The sequence below is a fragment of the Oryx dammah genome, unplaced genomic scaffold (genome assembly GCF_014754425.2).
Source record: "Oryx dammah isolate SB20612 unplaced genomic scaffold, SCBI_Odam_1.1 HiC_scaffold_12, whole genome shotgun sequence".
Taxonomy (NCBI): Eukaryota; Metazoa; Chordata; class Mammalia; order Artiodactyla; family Bovidae; genus Oryx; species Oryx dammah.
Window position 1 is genome coordinate 51,235,664 of NW_024070196.1, and position 14,147 is coordinate 51,249,810.

The 14,147-nt window shown below is 43.1% G+C and overlaps 1 protein-coding gene across 1 annotated transcript in view; it reads right to left on the reverse strand.

Moving 5' to 3' along the window:
* Positions 1 to 14,147, reverse strand: part of DNAH10 (dynein axonemal heavy chain 10) — a 158,111-nt gene that overhangs the window by 70,477 nt on the left and 73,487 nt on the right. Inside the window, exons 36-43 of the mRNA XM_040250606.1 lie at positions 13,012 to 13,158; positions 11,880 to 12,071; positions 9,949 to 10,067; positions 7,577 to 7,735; positions 6,988 to 7,123; positions 6,154 to 6,276; positions 4,061 to 4,195; positions 3,545 to 3,761 (exon numbers count right to left, since the gene is read on the reverse strand). Coding sequence (XP_040106540.1) covers positions 3,545 to 3,761; positions 4,061 to 4,195; positions 6,154 to 6,276; positions 6,988 to 7,123; positions 7,577 to 7,735; positions 9,949 to 10,067; positions 11,880 to 12,071; positions 13,012 to 13,158 — 1,228 coding nt within the window. The remainder of the gene's footprint in view (positions 1 to 3,544; positions 3,762 to 4,060; positions 4,196 to 6,153; positions 6,277 to 6,987; positions 7,124 to 7,576; positions 7,736 to 9,948; positions 10,068 to 11,879; positions 12,072 to 13,011; positions 13,159 to 14,147) is intronic.

Below are 14,147 nucleotides of genomic sequence, written 5' to 3' on the forward strand. Positions count from 1 at the left end.
AGTGGAAGGTGTAACCATGATGTAGACAGAGCAGTATTGAGCGCTATGGGCTAGGATGAGGTCAAGGGACCCAGATGCTGGAGCTGAATGCAGAAGGCATTTGGAAGTGGGTTGTCTACAGGGCCATTCAAGTTCTCAAGCTGAAGGCAAACTAAGGGAGAAAGACCAGACCAGGGTCAGCATTGTCTCTGTGAGGGGTGAGTGTTGCAGGAGCATGTAGCCAGCACAGTGGGCATAACTGGGAAGTTCCCCCCAGAAAGGGGACTCGGGGTTCTGAAAAAGTGCAAGAAAACTAGCCCCCAAAAGACCCCAGACTTTTTAAATGCATATATTTATGTATTTACTTGGCTTCTCCAGGTCTTAGTAACAGCATGCAGAATCTTCAGTTGCTGCATTGAACTCTGAGCTGCAGTACGTGGGATCTAGTTCCCTGACCAGGGATTGAACCCAGGTCCCCTGCATTGGGAGCATGGTATCCTAGGCACTGGGCCACGAGGGAAGTCCCCAAACCACAGACTTTTAAAATTAATTAATTTATTTTAATTGGAGGCTAATTACTTTACAATATTGTGGTGGTTTTTGCCATACACTGACATGAATCATCCACAGGTGTACATGTGTTCCCCATCCTGAGCGCCCCTCCCGCCTCCCTCCCCATCCCATCCCTCTGGGTTGTCCCAGTACACTGGCTTTGAGTGCCCTGTTTCATGCATTGAACTTGGACTGGTCATCAATTTCACATATAGTAATATACATGTTTTAATGCTATTTTCTCAAATCATCCCACCCTCACCTTCTCCCACAGAGTCTCAAAATTCTGTTCTTTATACCTGGGTCTCTTTTGCTGTCTCATGTATAGGGTCGTCGTTACTATCTTTCTAAATTCCACATGTATGCATTAATATACTGTATTGGTGTTTTTCTTTCTGCCTTACTTCACGCTGTATAATAGGCTCCAGTTTCATCCACCTCATTAGAACTGATTCAAATGCATTCTTTCTAATAGCTGAGTAAATTAGAGATACCAAGGGAACATTTCATGCACAGATGGGCTCGATAAAGGACAGAAATGGTATGGACCTAACAGAAGCAGAAGATATTAAGAAGAGGTGGCAAGAATACACGGAAGAACTGTACAAAAAAGATCTTCATGACCCAGATAATCACGATAGTGTGATCACTCACCTAGAGCCAGACATCCTGGAAAGTCAAGTGGGCCTTAGAAAGCATCACTACGAACAAAGGTAGTGGAGGTGATAGAATTCCAGTTGAGCTATTTCAAATCATGAAAGATGATGCTGTGAAAGTGTTGCACCCAGTATGCCTGCAAATTTGGAAAACTCAGCAGTGGCCACAGGACTGGAAAAGGTCAGTTTTCATTCCAATCCCAAAGAAGGGCAATGCCAAAGAATGCTCAAACTACTGCACAATTGCACTCATCTCACATGCTAGTAAAGTAATGCTCAAAATTCTCCAAGCCAGGCTTCAGCAATACGTAAACTGTGAACTTCCTGATGTACAAGCTGGTTTTAGAAAAGGCAGAGGAACCAGAGATCAAATTGCCAACATCCGCTGGATCATGGAAAAAGCAAGAGAGTTCCAGAAAAACATCTATTTCTGCTTTATTGACTATACCAAAGCCTTTGACTGTGTGGATCACAATAAACTATGGGAAATTCTAAAAGAGATGGGAATACCAGACCACCTGACCTGCCTCTTGAGAAACCTATAAGCAGGTCAGGAAGCAACAGTTAGAACTGGACATGGAACAACAGACTGGTTCCAAATAGGAAAAGAAGTATGTCAAGGCTGTATATTGTCACCCTGCTTATTTAACTTATATGCAGAATACATCATGAGAAACGCTGGGCTAGAAGAAGCTGGAATCAAGATTGCCGGGAGAAATATCAATAACCTCAGATATGCAGATGACACCACCCTTATGGCAGAAAGTGAAGAGGAACTCAAAAGCCTCTTGATGAAAGTGAAAGAGGAGAGTGAAACAGTTGGCTTAAAGCTCAACATTCAGAAAACGAAGATTATGGCATCTGATCCGTCCCATCACTTCATGGCAAATAGATGGGGAAAGAGTGGAAACAGTGTCAGACTTTATTTCTGGGGGCTCCAAAATCACTGCTGATGGTGATTGCAGCCATGAAATTAAAAGACGCTTACTCCTTGGAAGAAAAGTTATGACCAACCTAGATAGCATATTCAAAAGCAGAGACATTACTTTGCCAACAATGGTCCACCTAGTCAAGGCTATGGTTTTTCCAGTAGTCATGTATGGATGTGAGAGTTGGACTGTGAAGGAAGCTGAGCACCGAAGAATTGATGCTTTTGAACTGTGGTGTTGAAGAAGACTTTTAGAGTCCCTTGGACTGCAAGGAGATCCACCCAGTCCATTCTAAAGGAGATTAGTCCTGGGTGTTCTTTGGAAGGAATGATGCTAAAGCTGAAACTCCAGTACTTTGGCCACCTCATGCGAAGAGTTGACTCATTGGAAAAGACTCTGATGCTGGGAGGGATTGGGGGCAGGAGGAAAAGGGGACGACAGAGGATGAGATGGCTGGATGGCATCACCGACTCAATGGACATGAGTCTGAGTGAACTCTGGGAATTGGTGATGGACAGGGAGGCCTGGCGTGCTGCAATTCATGGGGTGGGTGGCAAAGAGTTGGACACAACTGAGCGACTGAACTGAAATGAACTGAATATTCCACTATGTATATGTACCGCAACTTTCTTATCCATTCATCTGCTGATGGACATCTAGGTTGCTTCCATGTCCTAGCTATTGTAAACAGTGCTGCGGTGAACACTGGGGTACATGTGTCTCTTTCAATTCTGGTTTCCTCGGTGTGTATACCCAGCAAGGATCACAGACTTTTAAAACATCTTTTATTTGCTCAATGACTTTCTAGTAGAAAGACCTATGATCATTTAACTTTGAGCTTTAAAAACAACAGCCCAGGTAATGATTACAGAATAAAACTTGGGTCTCCCTGCCAAGTCATATTCAGGAATATAGCAGATGAATTAGCTATGGAATTTTAGAGAAAAAAAAAACAGAGAATCTAAAAGGAGAAGAAATTAAGACAAGCACAATGTGAAAATTTTACAGAGCTTAAACAGAGTGAATGAAGCAAGCACCTAACCTAGGTGGGGAAAGGTTAGATTCATCAAGAAAGGCCACCCAAAGGAACTGCGCTTTAGGACTTCCCTACTGGTTCAGTGGCTAAGGCTCTGCACTCCCAATGCACTCCTGGTCAGGGAACTAGATCCCACATGCCCCAACTAAGAGTTTCAAGATTTCAGCTCAAGATCGCAAGTGCTGCAACTAAGATCCAGACTTCTGCTATTGAAGTTTATGCATTTGAATTTCTCCTGAGGGTGCCACTAGGTGCTCTGCACATTCTTCTACAGAAGCAAACAATCTAGGAAACCCATACAGGCATAGATATGGAAAAGCAAGGTCACGTCCTCTAAAAACCTAACCAGAAGCATTCTGAGCAAAAAAAAACAGGTTACGTTTGGTTCCTACCTGGCAGTTCCCCAGGATTGGCCCATATCCCTTCTGTATCAGCAGTAGGCAAAGAAGCAATGCGCTTAATACATTCATCAAATTTAGCCCTTCCATCCTCAAGAAGGCAAGAGCCCAGAGAACAGTACAGAGCCTCTAAGAAGTAGCACTCCAGAAGATCGGGCTCCTCGATTTCTCCCTCGAGTAACGAATCCAGCATCTTGGCTAATTGGGTTACCTGGTTCACAGGAAAATACCTGGGTCAGCCCATATATTCCACACAACCCCACGAGAGTCAGTTCTGGTCACAAATCCTGGGACCCCAGATCTCAGAACAATGGGAATTATATGGCCCACCATATTGGTTTGGGTAGATGGAGCTCAGTATCTTGTCTTGCTCATGGTCATGAAAGGAAGTATTGAGTCTCCCTTGTCAGTAACCGGCAAGGTTAGATCTTACCCATCTGACATCTTTGCTTCCCCTTTGAAAGCTCTTTAGGGAAGAATTTCTTTTTGCTAACAAAGATAGTTTCTTACCATATTTAGGTCTGTCTGGGGAACTATCGTCTTCAGCTTCTCCCCTTGTCTTCCATCCACTATTCCTTCCACTATCATATCAATGAGGTATGGTACATATTTCTCAAACAGGCTCTCTAAATAACCTTGCTCCATCTATAAAAGAGCAGAATTTCAAAGCATTCTCAAGGGTTCCTCTGTTTATTTTAATTTTCAGCCTGCTTCTTCTATCCTGGATTATTATTATTATTATTTTGACTGTGCCATGCTGCTTGCAGGATCTTAGTTCACTGACCAAGAATCCAACCTGGGCCCTCAGCAGGGAAAGTGCTGGGTCCTAACCACTGGACTGCTGGGGAACTCCCAAGGGTTCCGTTATTCAAACAGAAGTTCATGGGAAGCTGTGCTTGAAAAAAGAGGTGATGAGAAACAGTTTCTCATGAATGAGAAATTGAGCTGGTGAGTAAACTCTGATAACTCACCTATATATTTGTAGAAAAATTTGTCCTTTATAATATGCTTCTGTTTCATCACAAAACCTTTAATTTCACTGCCATAGAATCTGTCCCACCACCTGGGAGGGAGGTGCTATAAAAGGTCCCACCTGATGGGCAAAGAGCTGATTATCTGAGAATTTAAGTGACATGGCCATAGGCATTGAACAAAGAGTATAAAGCAATGGAAGGTCCCTCTCCCTATGGAGGCCCTGATGAGCATGGGGCTTGCATGGCGTCATCACCCATCTGACATGTATGAATGCTGTCTCTGCAGTTGTGTCTGACTCTTTGCGACCAAATGGACTGTAGCCCACTAGGTTCCTTTGTCCATGGGATGCTCCAGGCAAGACTACTGGAGTGGGTCGCCATGGCCTCCTCCAGGGGATCTTCCTGACCCAGGGATCTTTTGCATCTCCAGCCTTGGCAGGTGGATTCTTTACCACTAGCGCCACCTGGGAAGCCCCTGCCATATGACAGTGTGCCTCAGATGGTCCTAACATGTTCCCCTTTTCCTCTCTTCTCTGGGGTAATTGCGTCCTAGTTTCCAATTTTCCATCAGCCTAGTGGTCCTTCTAGAGCTGCCCCCTGCATGGTCACGACATCCTGGGTGTGATCAAGCCACAGCCTTCACATGACTGTCACGCTTACCTCTGAGTCTTTCAATGAAGTCTACCATTAAGGCAAAACACGGCACTTCCCTGGTGGTCCAGTGGTTAAGAATCTGCCTGCCAGTGCAGGGGATGCAGGTTCAATCCCTGGTTGGGGAACTAAGATCCCACAAGCCTCAGGGCAACTAAGCCTATGTACTACAACTACTGAGTCTGTCTCTAGAGCCCACGAGTTGCAACTGTGAAAACCATGTGCCCTAGAGCCCACGCTCCACACAAGAGAAGCCGCCACAATGAGAAGCCCTTGCACTGCAACTAGAGAAAGCCCATGAGCAGCAATGAAGACCCACTGGAGCAAAAAAAAAAAAAAAAGACAGTACACATTTCTGAGAAGCTTTATGACATATCACAGTGTTTGAGATCAACTGAAACCATTGAGTCTCAATTCTGTGACAAACTAGGTCCTTCAAACATGGTGTTCCTCCAACTGAGCAAGACAGGAGGAGCCGGACACCTCCTAGAAACAAGTCTCTCAACCACTGGACTTGGCTGGATGAGGGGTTGCCAACTACAATCCATAAGCCAAATCTGGCCCGCCTCTTGTTTTGTAAATAAAGTTTTATTGGTACATAGCAATGCTCATTCATGTACTATAGCGGCTTTCATACCATAATGGTGGGGTTGAGTAGTTGCAAAAGAAACCATATGGCCCCCAAAGCCTATAGCCCAAAAGATTCTGTGAATTTTTTTTCACAGAAAAAAATTTGTCACCCCCTGGTCTACACTATCAAAATCACTATCTATCCCACCTGCTATGAATTTTCTGGAAATCTAATAAGGGTGTCTTCCATGCTGTCACCCAACTTACTGATAACATTTAGTGCTCAAGATCACGAGCAGGTCAAGGTCAAGGTCATGGCCTTCAGTGACAAACATCCCTCTGAGTTATGTTTATCCAATTAGCCACCAATACAAATGATTGTTAGTTCATTTTGGAAATAATTTTCACCTTGTTTTGTATTTGATTAACCCATTTTTTCCAGTATGGTTGATATTTCAAGTTTTTAGGATCCACATAAACCATTCCACATCGAGACACAGTCGCAGGGGAGGCATACTGTAAATCCCCAACCTGGAGAAATGAACAAACTCAGTGTTATCTATAGCAGTCCCACTCCTGGGAATATATCTGGACAAAACTACAATTCAAAAAGATATATGCACCCCAGTGTTCACTGCAACACTATTTACAATGGCCAAGACATGGAAACAATGCCAGTTTCCATCAACACATGAATGGATAAAGAAGTTGTGGTACATACATACAATGGAATACGACTCAGCCATAAAAAGAATGAAATAATGCCATCTACAGCAACATGGATGGCCCTAAAGATTATCATACTAAATGAAATAGGTCAGAAAGAGAAACACAAATACCATATGATATCAGTTATATGTGGAATCTAAAATATGACACAAGTGAATTTATTTACGAAACAAAAACAGACTGAGAATAGACTTGTGGGTGCCAAGGAGGGGGGGCGTAGGGAGAGGGGAGGACTGACAGCTGGGGTCAGCAGATGCAAACTATTATATACAGAATGGATAAACAACAAGGTCCTGCTGTATAGTGTGGGGAACTGTATTCAAACCATAATGTAAGATAGTATGAAAAAGAATGCATACAAATGTATAACTGAATCAGTCTGCTATACAGCAGGAATCAATACAACATTGCAAATCAACTATACTTCAGTAAAATAAATTTTAAAAAATAAGCACTTTAAATTGTAATTCAAAGAAAGATTTCTATTTGAAATTATTCTTCATCACTACTTGCCTCGAAGAGCAGGGCACAGTGCGCTTGAAGCCGAATGCGCTCGCCATTGGCCAGCGTCAACAGCTTGTTGTCATCCATCACAGAATTCATGTTCTCCACCCACAGGGCATCCACATCACCATCGAATAAAATATACCTGTGGCAATCGGAAAAAAGTGAGCCATGGCACCTGGAAGGCTTCCCATTACGCAACTTGGTGTAACCTCCCCGTTCACATTGAACATCTTTTCCCAGGGTTTTCTAACCAGAATGTGAGACAGAACACCCTACTTGGTCCAGAGATTTGACCTAATAAAATAACCATCATGTCCCAAGCTCACATCCCTGGCCTTGAGGCAAGCTCTTCCCTCCTCTTCCCTGGACCTCAGCTTCCTCCATGGTAAGCTGGGGACCAACACAGTCAAGGAGAAGAAATTACATAAGACAGAAACAGTGCTGAAGTGGTACCTAGAGCTTCATGAGCAGAGCCTCCTGAGTCTGCCTGCCTCCAAGCATGAAACTACAATACTACACATCAGTTGTTTACTTGTAAGTTTTGGCTAACATTACAAATCCACCCAGGCTCTTCCCTCCTTACACAGATACTCACTTTCGCTCCTTCTTATCCGTGGGCTTGTTGACCTCCCGGAAGATGTTGGACAGCACCCCATCTGTCCAGTCTCGGGTGGTGGGATCCAGGATGCCATACAGCTCTATGACACTCATAGCCTTGGGGTTCAGGATATACAGCTTTGTCACCAGCCCAAGCCTACATAGAATGAAAAGCCTCAGCCAGGACTCAGGCAGACTCAACACATTAGAACAATCCAGGCCACTCATGTAGGGGGTTAGATTTTGGATCCGATCCAAAATTTAACATGCAAACCATCCAAACCCTGCTCTGGGCTTCCCATTCTCTGTTAACGGTTTTTACTAAAAGCAAGGGAGGGCTTTCCTGGTGGCTCAGATGGTAAAGAATCTGCCTGTGAATGCAGGAGACCCGAGTTCATTCCCTGGATGGGGAAGATCCCCTGGAGAAGGGAATGGCAACCCACTCCAGTATTCTTGCCTGGAGAATTCTATGGACAGGGGAGCCTGATGGACCAGAGTCCATGGGGTCAAAAAGAGTCAGACATGACTGAGCGACTAACAAAGGCAAGGGAACCACCTTTCACCAGACATGTGGCCCCAATATAAGCAAGGTCTGAACTGATAACACGGCTTTGATTTTGGGGGGGCAACAGATGCTAACCTTCATGTGTATTTCATCTCTGTGTATTTACATATTCATGGATATGACATATTTATGTAAATATTTCACAACTACTGTACAAGAGGTAACCATCATCAGGGTAACATAAAACCTTTGAACTCATGATGTTCAGTCCCTTGTGTTAATAGAATGACATGCACTCTGCGTTGTTATTTTTTAGATATTTATTCATTTATTTGGCTGTGCCAGTTCTTAGTTGCAGCACATGGGTTCTTTCAGTTGAGGCATGGAAGATCTAGTTCCCTGGCCAGGGATTGAACCTGGGTCCCCTGCATTGGGAGCTTGGAGTCTTACTTAGCCTTTGAAACACCAGGGAAGACCCTGAGTTGCTTTTTTTAATAAATCATTTAGACTTATATGTAGGGGTATTTCCCACTACAATGCCTGTAAACGCCCATGGTGCTGGGGGATTAATTCATCCAGAGAAAACTAAAGTTCACATGAACCATAGTTCATCATTAACAAAGTAAGTAAATAAAAATATAGTGGCATACTGATACTCACATCTATATATAATAGTTTCATAAATGATCTAACAATGAATTAATTAAAGAATAAATACAGGATGGCTATGGAATAAAATCCTTACAATCAGTAAGCCACAGTCCAACGGTTTTCTCATGAAAAATACAAGAAGGAATATGATGAAATGACACACTCATTTTATAAACTTTTATAAACTGTAAAAGATGTTATAGACTATCTAGAACTGGTAAAGTCACAACAATTATAAGGCTTGATTTAGATTTTTGCTGGAATATCAGCATGTATTGAAATCTTTCTGCAATGTAGTGACTGCATGTGTGCTAAGTTGCTTCAGTTGTGTCCAACTCTTTGTGACCCTCTGGACTCTAGCCCTCCAGGCTCCTCTGTCCATGGGATTCTCCAGGCAAGAATACTCAAGTGAGTTGCTACGTCCTTCTCCAGGGGATCTTCCTGACCCAGGGAACAAACCCAAGTCTCTTATGTCTCCTGCATTGATAGATGGGTTCTGTACCACTAGCGCTACCTGGGAAGCGACTGCTTAAGAGAAAAGTGAGAATCAGAAAACTCATTTTCAGTAGAAGAGTATTGACTGATTCACCACAGGTCTTTGTGACATACTATACTAGGAGTGTGAGGTCACTTCTTCCTTCAAGAGATACAGCTCTTGCAAGGCTGGCGATGACAAGGCATTTAGGGAGGTGACTTTCTTTTCGGCCACTCTCATACCGTAACAGTGTTGCATAATGGTGTGGGTCCTGGCTGACTTTAAAGGAATCTGAATGTCAAGAAAATACAACCTAAGCTAATTTTCAAAACATCCTTATAAGATAGCTGGTGAAATAATCATTTCATAAATAAACCTATTTACAGCCTGATGGCCAAAAGGCTCACTGTTTTGCCTTCTAAAATATGTCAGCTAAATCAGCAATGAAACAAGTTAAGATGCTCTGGTTTGGGGACTTCACTGGTAGTCCAGTGGTTAGGACTCCACGTTCCCACTGCAAGGGGCCTGGGTCCCATCTCTAGTCAGGGAACTAAGATCCCACAAGCCCTGAGGCATGCCCCTCCCCAAAAAAGGATGCTCTGGGCTTAAAGGGGGCTATTTGGGACCAATGTGATCTCCCAGGAAATCAGAGAACAAAGTGGGATGAAGTAATATGCCACTGATCTCACCATGAAACCACCCTGGCAACCAAGCCCTCCCCACGGACACCCTTACTCACTTGGTCTGGGCCTGACACAGAGCGTTAATGACCACGGACTTGCCCCCCCCTGTGGGCCCCACCACCATCGTCGTGTGGCGAGTCAACATGGTCTCGTACATCTGAACCACCTTATCCACCTGGGGGACAAACATTGGCAGCTGGGTTAAAACATACCTTCTTGTTAAAAACAGGTTTATTGAGCTAGAATTTGCATACTGTACAATTCACCCATTTAAAGTGTTTCAGCAATCTAGTGGCTTTAATATATTTGAAAGTTTGTGAAACCATTATGACATTCAATTTTAGAACATTTTCATCACTCTCCCAATAAAACCCGCTTGCTCATTAGTCATGTCTACCAAGCCCATTGCCCCCAGCTCCAAGCGCCCACTTTCTGTCTGTATGGATTTGCCCATTCTCAACATATAAATGGAATATAGAAATGGAATCGTGCAGTATGTAGTCTTGGGTGTCTGGCTTCTTTCACTTAGTATCGTGCTATACACTAACATCAGTGTAGCCTGTGTCTGTGCCTCATTTTTTATGGCCAAATAATATTCCATTATATGGATGGATAACATTATGTTTATCTCTTCATCTGTTGTATGATTTCTACTTGTTGGCTATTATGAATAACACTGTTATGAACATTTGTGGACAAGTTTTCATGTGGATAAATATGCTCTCATTTCTCTTGGGTTTATACCTAGGAATAAAATTGCTGTATCATATGGTAACCCTGGGCTTCTCAGGTGGCACCAGTGGTAAAGAACTTTCCTGCCAATGTAGGAGACGTAAGAAGACCTGGGTTCGATCCCTGGGTTGGGAAGATCCCCCAGAGAAGGGCATGACAACCCACTCCAGTACTCTTGCCTGGAGAATCCCATGGACAGAGGAGCCTGGAGGACTACAGTCCATGGGGCTGCAAAGAGTCAGACATGACTGAAGTGACTTAGCATGCATGCACGCAAGGTAACTCTTAAGTTTCACTTTTTGAGGAACCATCAGACTTTTCTGAAGTGGCTACACCATTTTACATTTCCAACCAAAAAACACATCTCTTTAAACAACTCCCTTTAGAGGAAACCACCAAGGCCAGGAAAATTGCAGAGGGCTCTCTCATCTGTGGTTGGTACCCACTCCCCCTGCCTGAAACTTCTGGGCAGCCTGATGCCCCAAGGTGGCCCATCTAGAGGCAGTCATTCTGACCCTGCAGCTTGGGGAGTTGACACCCTCAGCAGAACACTTGGGCAATAATTTATGGCCTACAGACAACATATATAACCTCACAGGTTTCAGGTGATCAAAATTCCATTTGTAATATCTAATTTAATTTTTTTGTAAGTATGACTCTGGGGGAAAAAGGTAGGGGAGGAAGAAAACCTTAGATGATCGAAACCTCCCCCCCAAAACAATACTTATCTGATCACGTTACACTAGTTGGAAGGTGATATATACACACAACGGCATGTTGCTCGGCCTTAAAAAGGAAGGGAATTCTGACACATGCTACAACGTGGGTGAACCTTGAGAACATGATGCTGAGTGAAATCAGCCAAACACAAAAGGACAAATACTGTATGATTCCATGCATATAAGATTCCCAGAGGAGTCAAATAGAGTGGAGGTTACCAGGGGCTGAGGGGGGGAAATAAGGAGTTATTATTCAATGGGAACAGAGTTTCTCTTTTTCAAAATGCAAAAGTTCTGGAGATCTGTTTTATAATAACATGACTATACCTAGCATCACTAAAAATGGATAAGATGTAAGATAAGATGGTGAATTTATGTTGTATGTACGTCATCACAATAAAAAATGGGGGTAGGCCCTGGTGGGGAATGGTTAAGACAGGAAATTTTATGTGCATTTTACAATTTTTTTAAATGAAAAAAAAAATGGAAAAGACCCAGAGAAAGTCAGTGAACTGTCATCTTCAGCACCACTTTACCTGGACAGGCAGGATGATGTAGCCATTTTCCTGAAGCACCTGTTCCACGGCATCATTGAAATCAGGGTAGCGAACCCGAGGGCAATCTAGTCCAGGGAACAGATCAGAGATCAAACCAAGAAAGAGAGGCACGTCTTCAAACACGAACTTGGGCAGGTTCATGTCTCGAAGGGCCCTCATCAACACCACATCCTGCATGGAATGAAACACAGGTCCTCAGAGATGTTTCCAGAAGACCCCAGGGCTAGTCTAGAAATAGTCTTATGAAATAGACAATGAAATCTTACATGAAATATAAAACATAAAGCACTGCAAGTAGAGTTTCTGGAGAAACACACGAGTCTGTTGCCCACAGAGCAGCATCCATTGAGCTCTGTTTTGGAGGAAGCCCCATGTGAAAGAAACATGACTGTTCCTCTGGCTTTTATTGCAAAGAGGAAAAACACTCATGTTCATGCTTTCTTGAGAATTTTGTTCCCCACCCCTCCATCTCACCACCCTGCAATTGTAGATCGATTATTATCACTGAAGTGTTACAAACATTGGTGCTGTGAAGATACTGAACTTAACTAATAAGTCAAATTAGAAGAGAACGATATAATGATGGAGAAATCAAATGAAGGCCAGACAGGTAAATGAAGTGACAGCTAAGCATGAAGCTTTTTCTTGGGCTTCCCTGGTAGCTCAGTGGTAAAGAATCCACCTGCCAATGCAGGAGACACGGGTTCAATTCCTGGTCCAGGATCCCACTTGACATGGAGCAATTAGACCCAGGTGCCACAACTATTGGGTCTGTGCTCTAGAGCCTGGGTGCCGCAGCTACTGAAGCCTGCATGGACTAGGGCGCATGCTCCACAAGAAAAGAAGCCACTGGAATGAGAACCCCAACACCGCAGCTAAACAGTAGCCCCCACTTGCTGTACCTAGAGAAAAGGCCCATACAGCAATGAAGACCAGCACAGCCAAAACGAAAGTTTAAAAAAGAGAAAGACTTAAACAAATAAAACTATATAAAAAAAGGAAAGCTTTTTCTTGATTGACCTGTGCTTCCTGGCACTTCCATCCCAGCATTTGTTCAATACCCGTGAACCAAATAAAAACCCTACCTCCCGAAGTGCACATGGCCCCCTACCTCCCGAAGCTCAGCAGAACCTCTCTTCAGCTCACCAGCCATCACCAATACCGATTTCAGGGCTCTGAGTCCAAAATCATAATGATGTTGCTTGGAGAGCTGCTCCCGGGCCAGCTTATACAGGACGGTCATCTTTTTGGCCAGAGTCTTTTGTGATAAAAGGTATTGAAAACATACATGAAGGAAATGCCCTGAAAACACTGGAACATTATGCCACAAAGAAAAGTGACATAAAGATGTTCAGGTGAAGCTGCTCTACAAACAGATACAAGCAAGATGCTCTTGCCTGTAACAAATACCAGGATGGGACCTTCATTTTTCACAGTGACAAACCTAGGATCTAATTGAAAAGTACACTAGCCTTAGTAAAGTTGGATGACAGTCCTTGAGTGCCAAGGAAAATCTTAACCACCTTGAAGAACAGAATTCATCCAGTGTTTTAAATCATGGCGATTATACTCAGAAACTGGCTTCCTTTGAACTAAACGTGTTATTAAAGTTTTCTTGTAACCATTTTTGAGGATGAGTCATTCACCTGGTCTACATCGATTCAAAACCTGCTTGTCCCTAGGGATGGCATGGGGAGTTTGCACATAAAAACCGAGAACCAGAGATCTCTCCTCTCTGGCTCAAAACCTAGACAAGAGGATTGCCAATAAGAGCCTTCACCAAAAAATTGCAGAGAAACAACCTAACAATCCTTTATTTTAAAAATATTTGCTATTTTGCACCTTTTCCAGAACCTTCTGTGGAAATGTATGTGTACAATCTTTTTATATACATTTTAAGATATGATAAAGGCATTATCCCTATATATTTTTGCTTTTGTTAAGAAAAGTTTTTTTTTTTTTTGCTCATAGCTTACTTTATTTTTTGAACTTTTAATTTTTATATTGGAGTATAGCCAACAACGTTGTGATAGTTTCAGGTGGAAGGCAAAGGGACTCAGATATACATATACATGTCTCCATTTTCTCCCAAAATCCCCTCTCAACCCAGGCTGCCACATCACATTGAACAGAGTTCCCCGTGCTGTACAGTAGGTTATCCATCTTAAATATAGCAATATATTTTTAAAGCCACACAGGGCATGAGGCTTAGTGAAAAAAAGCCCACCTCAAAGGGTTACACGTGGT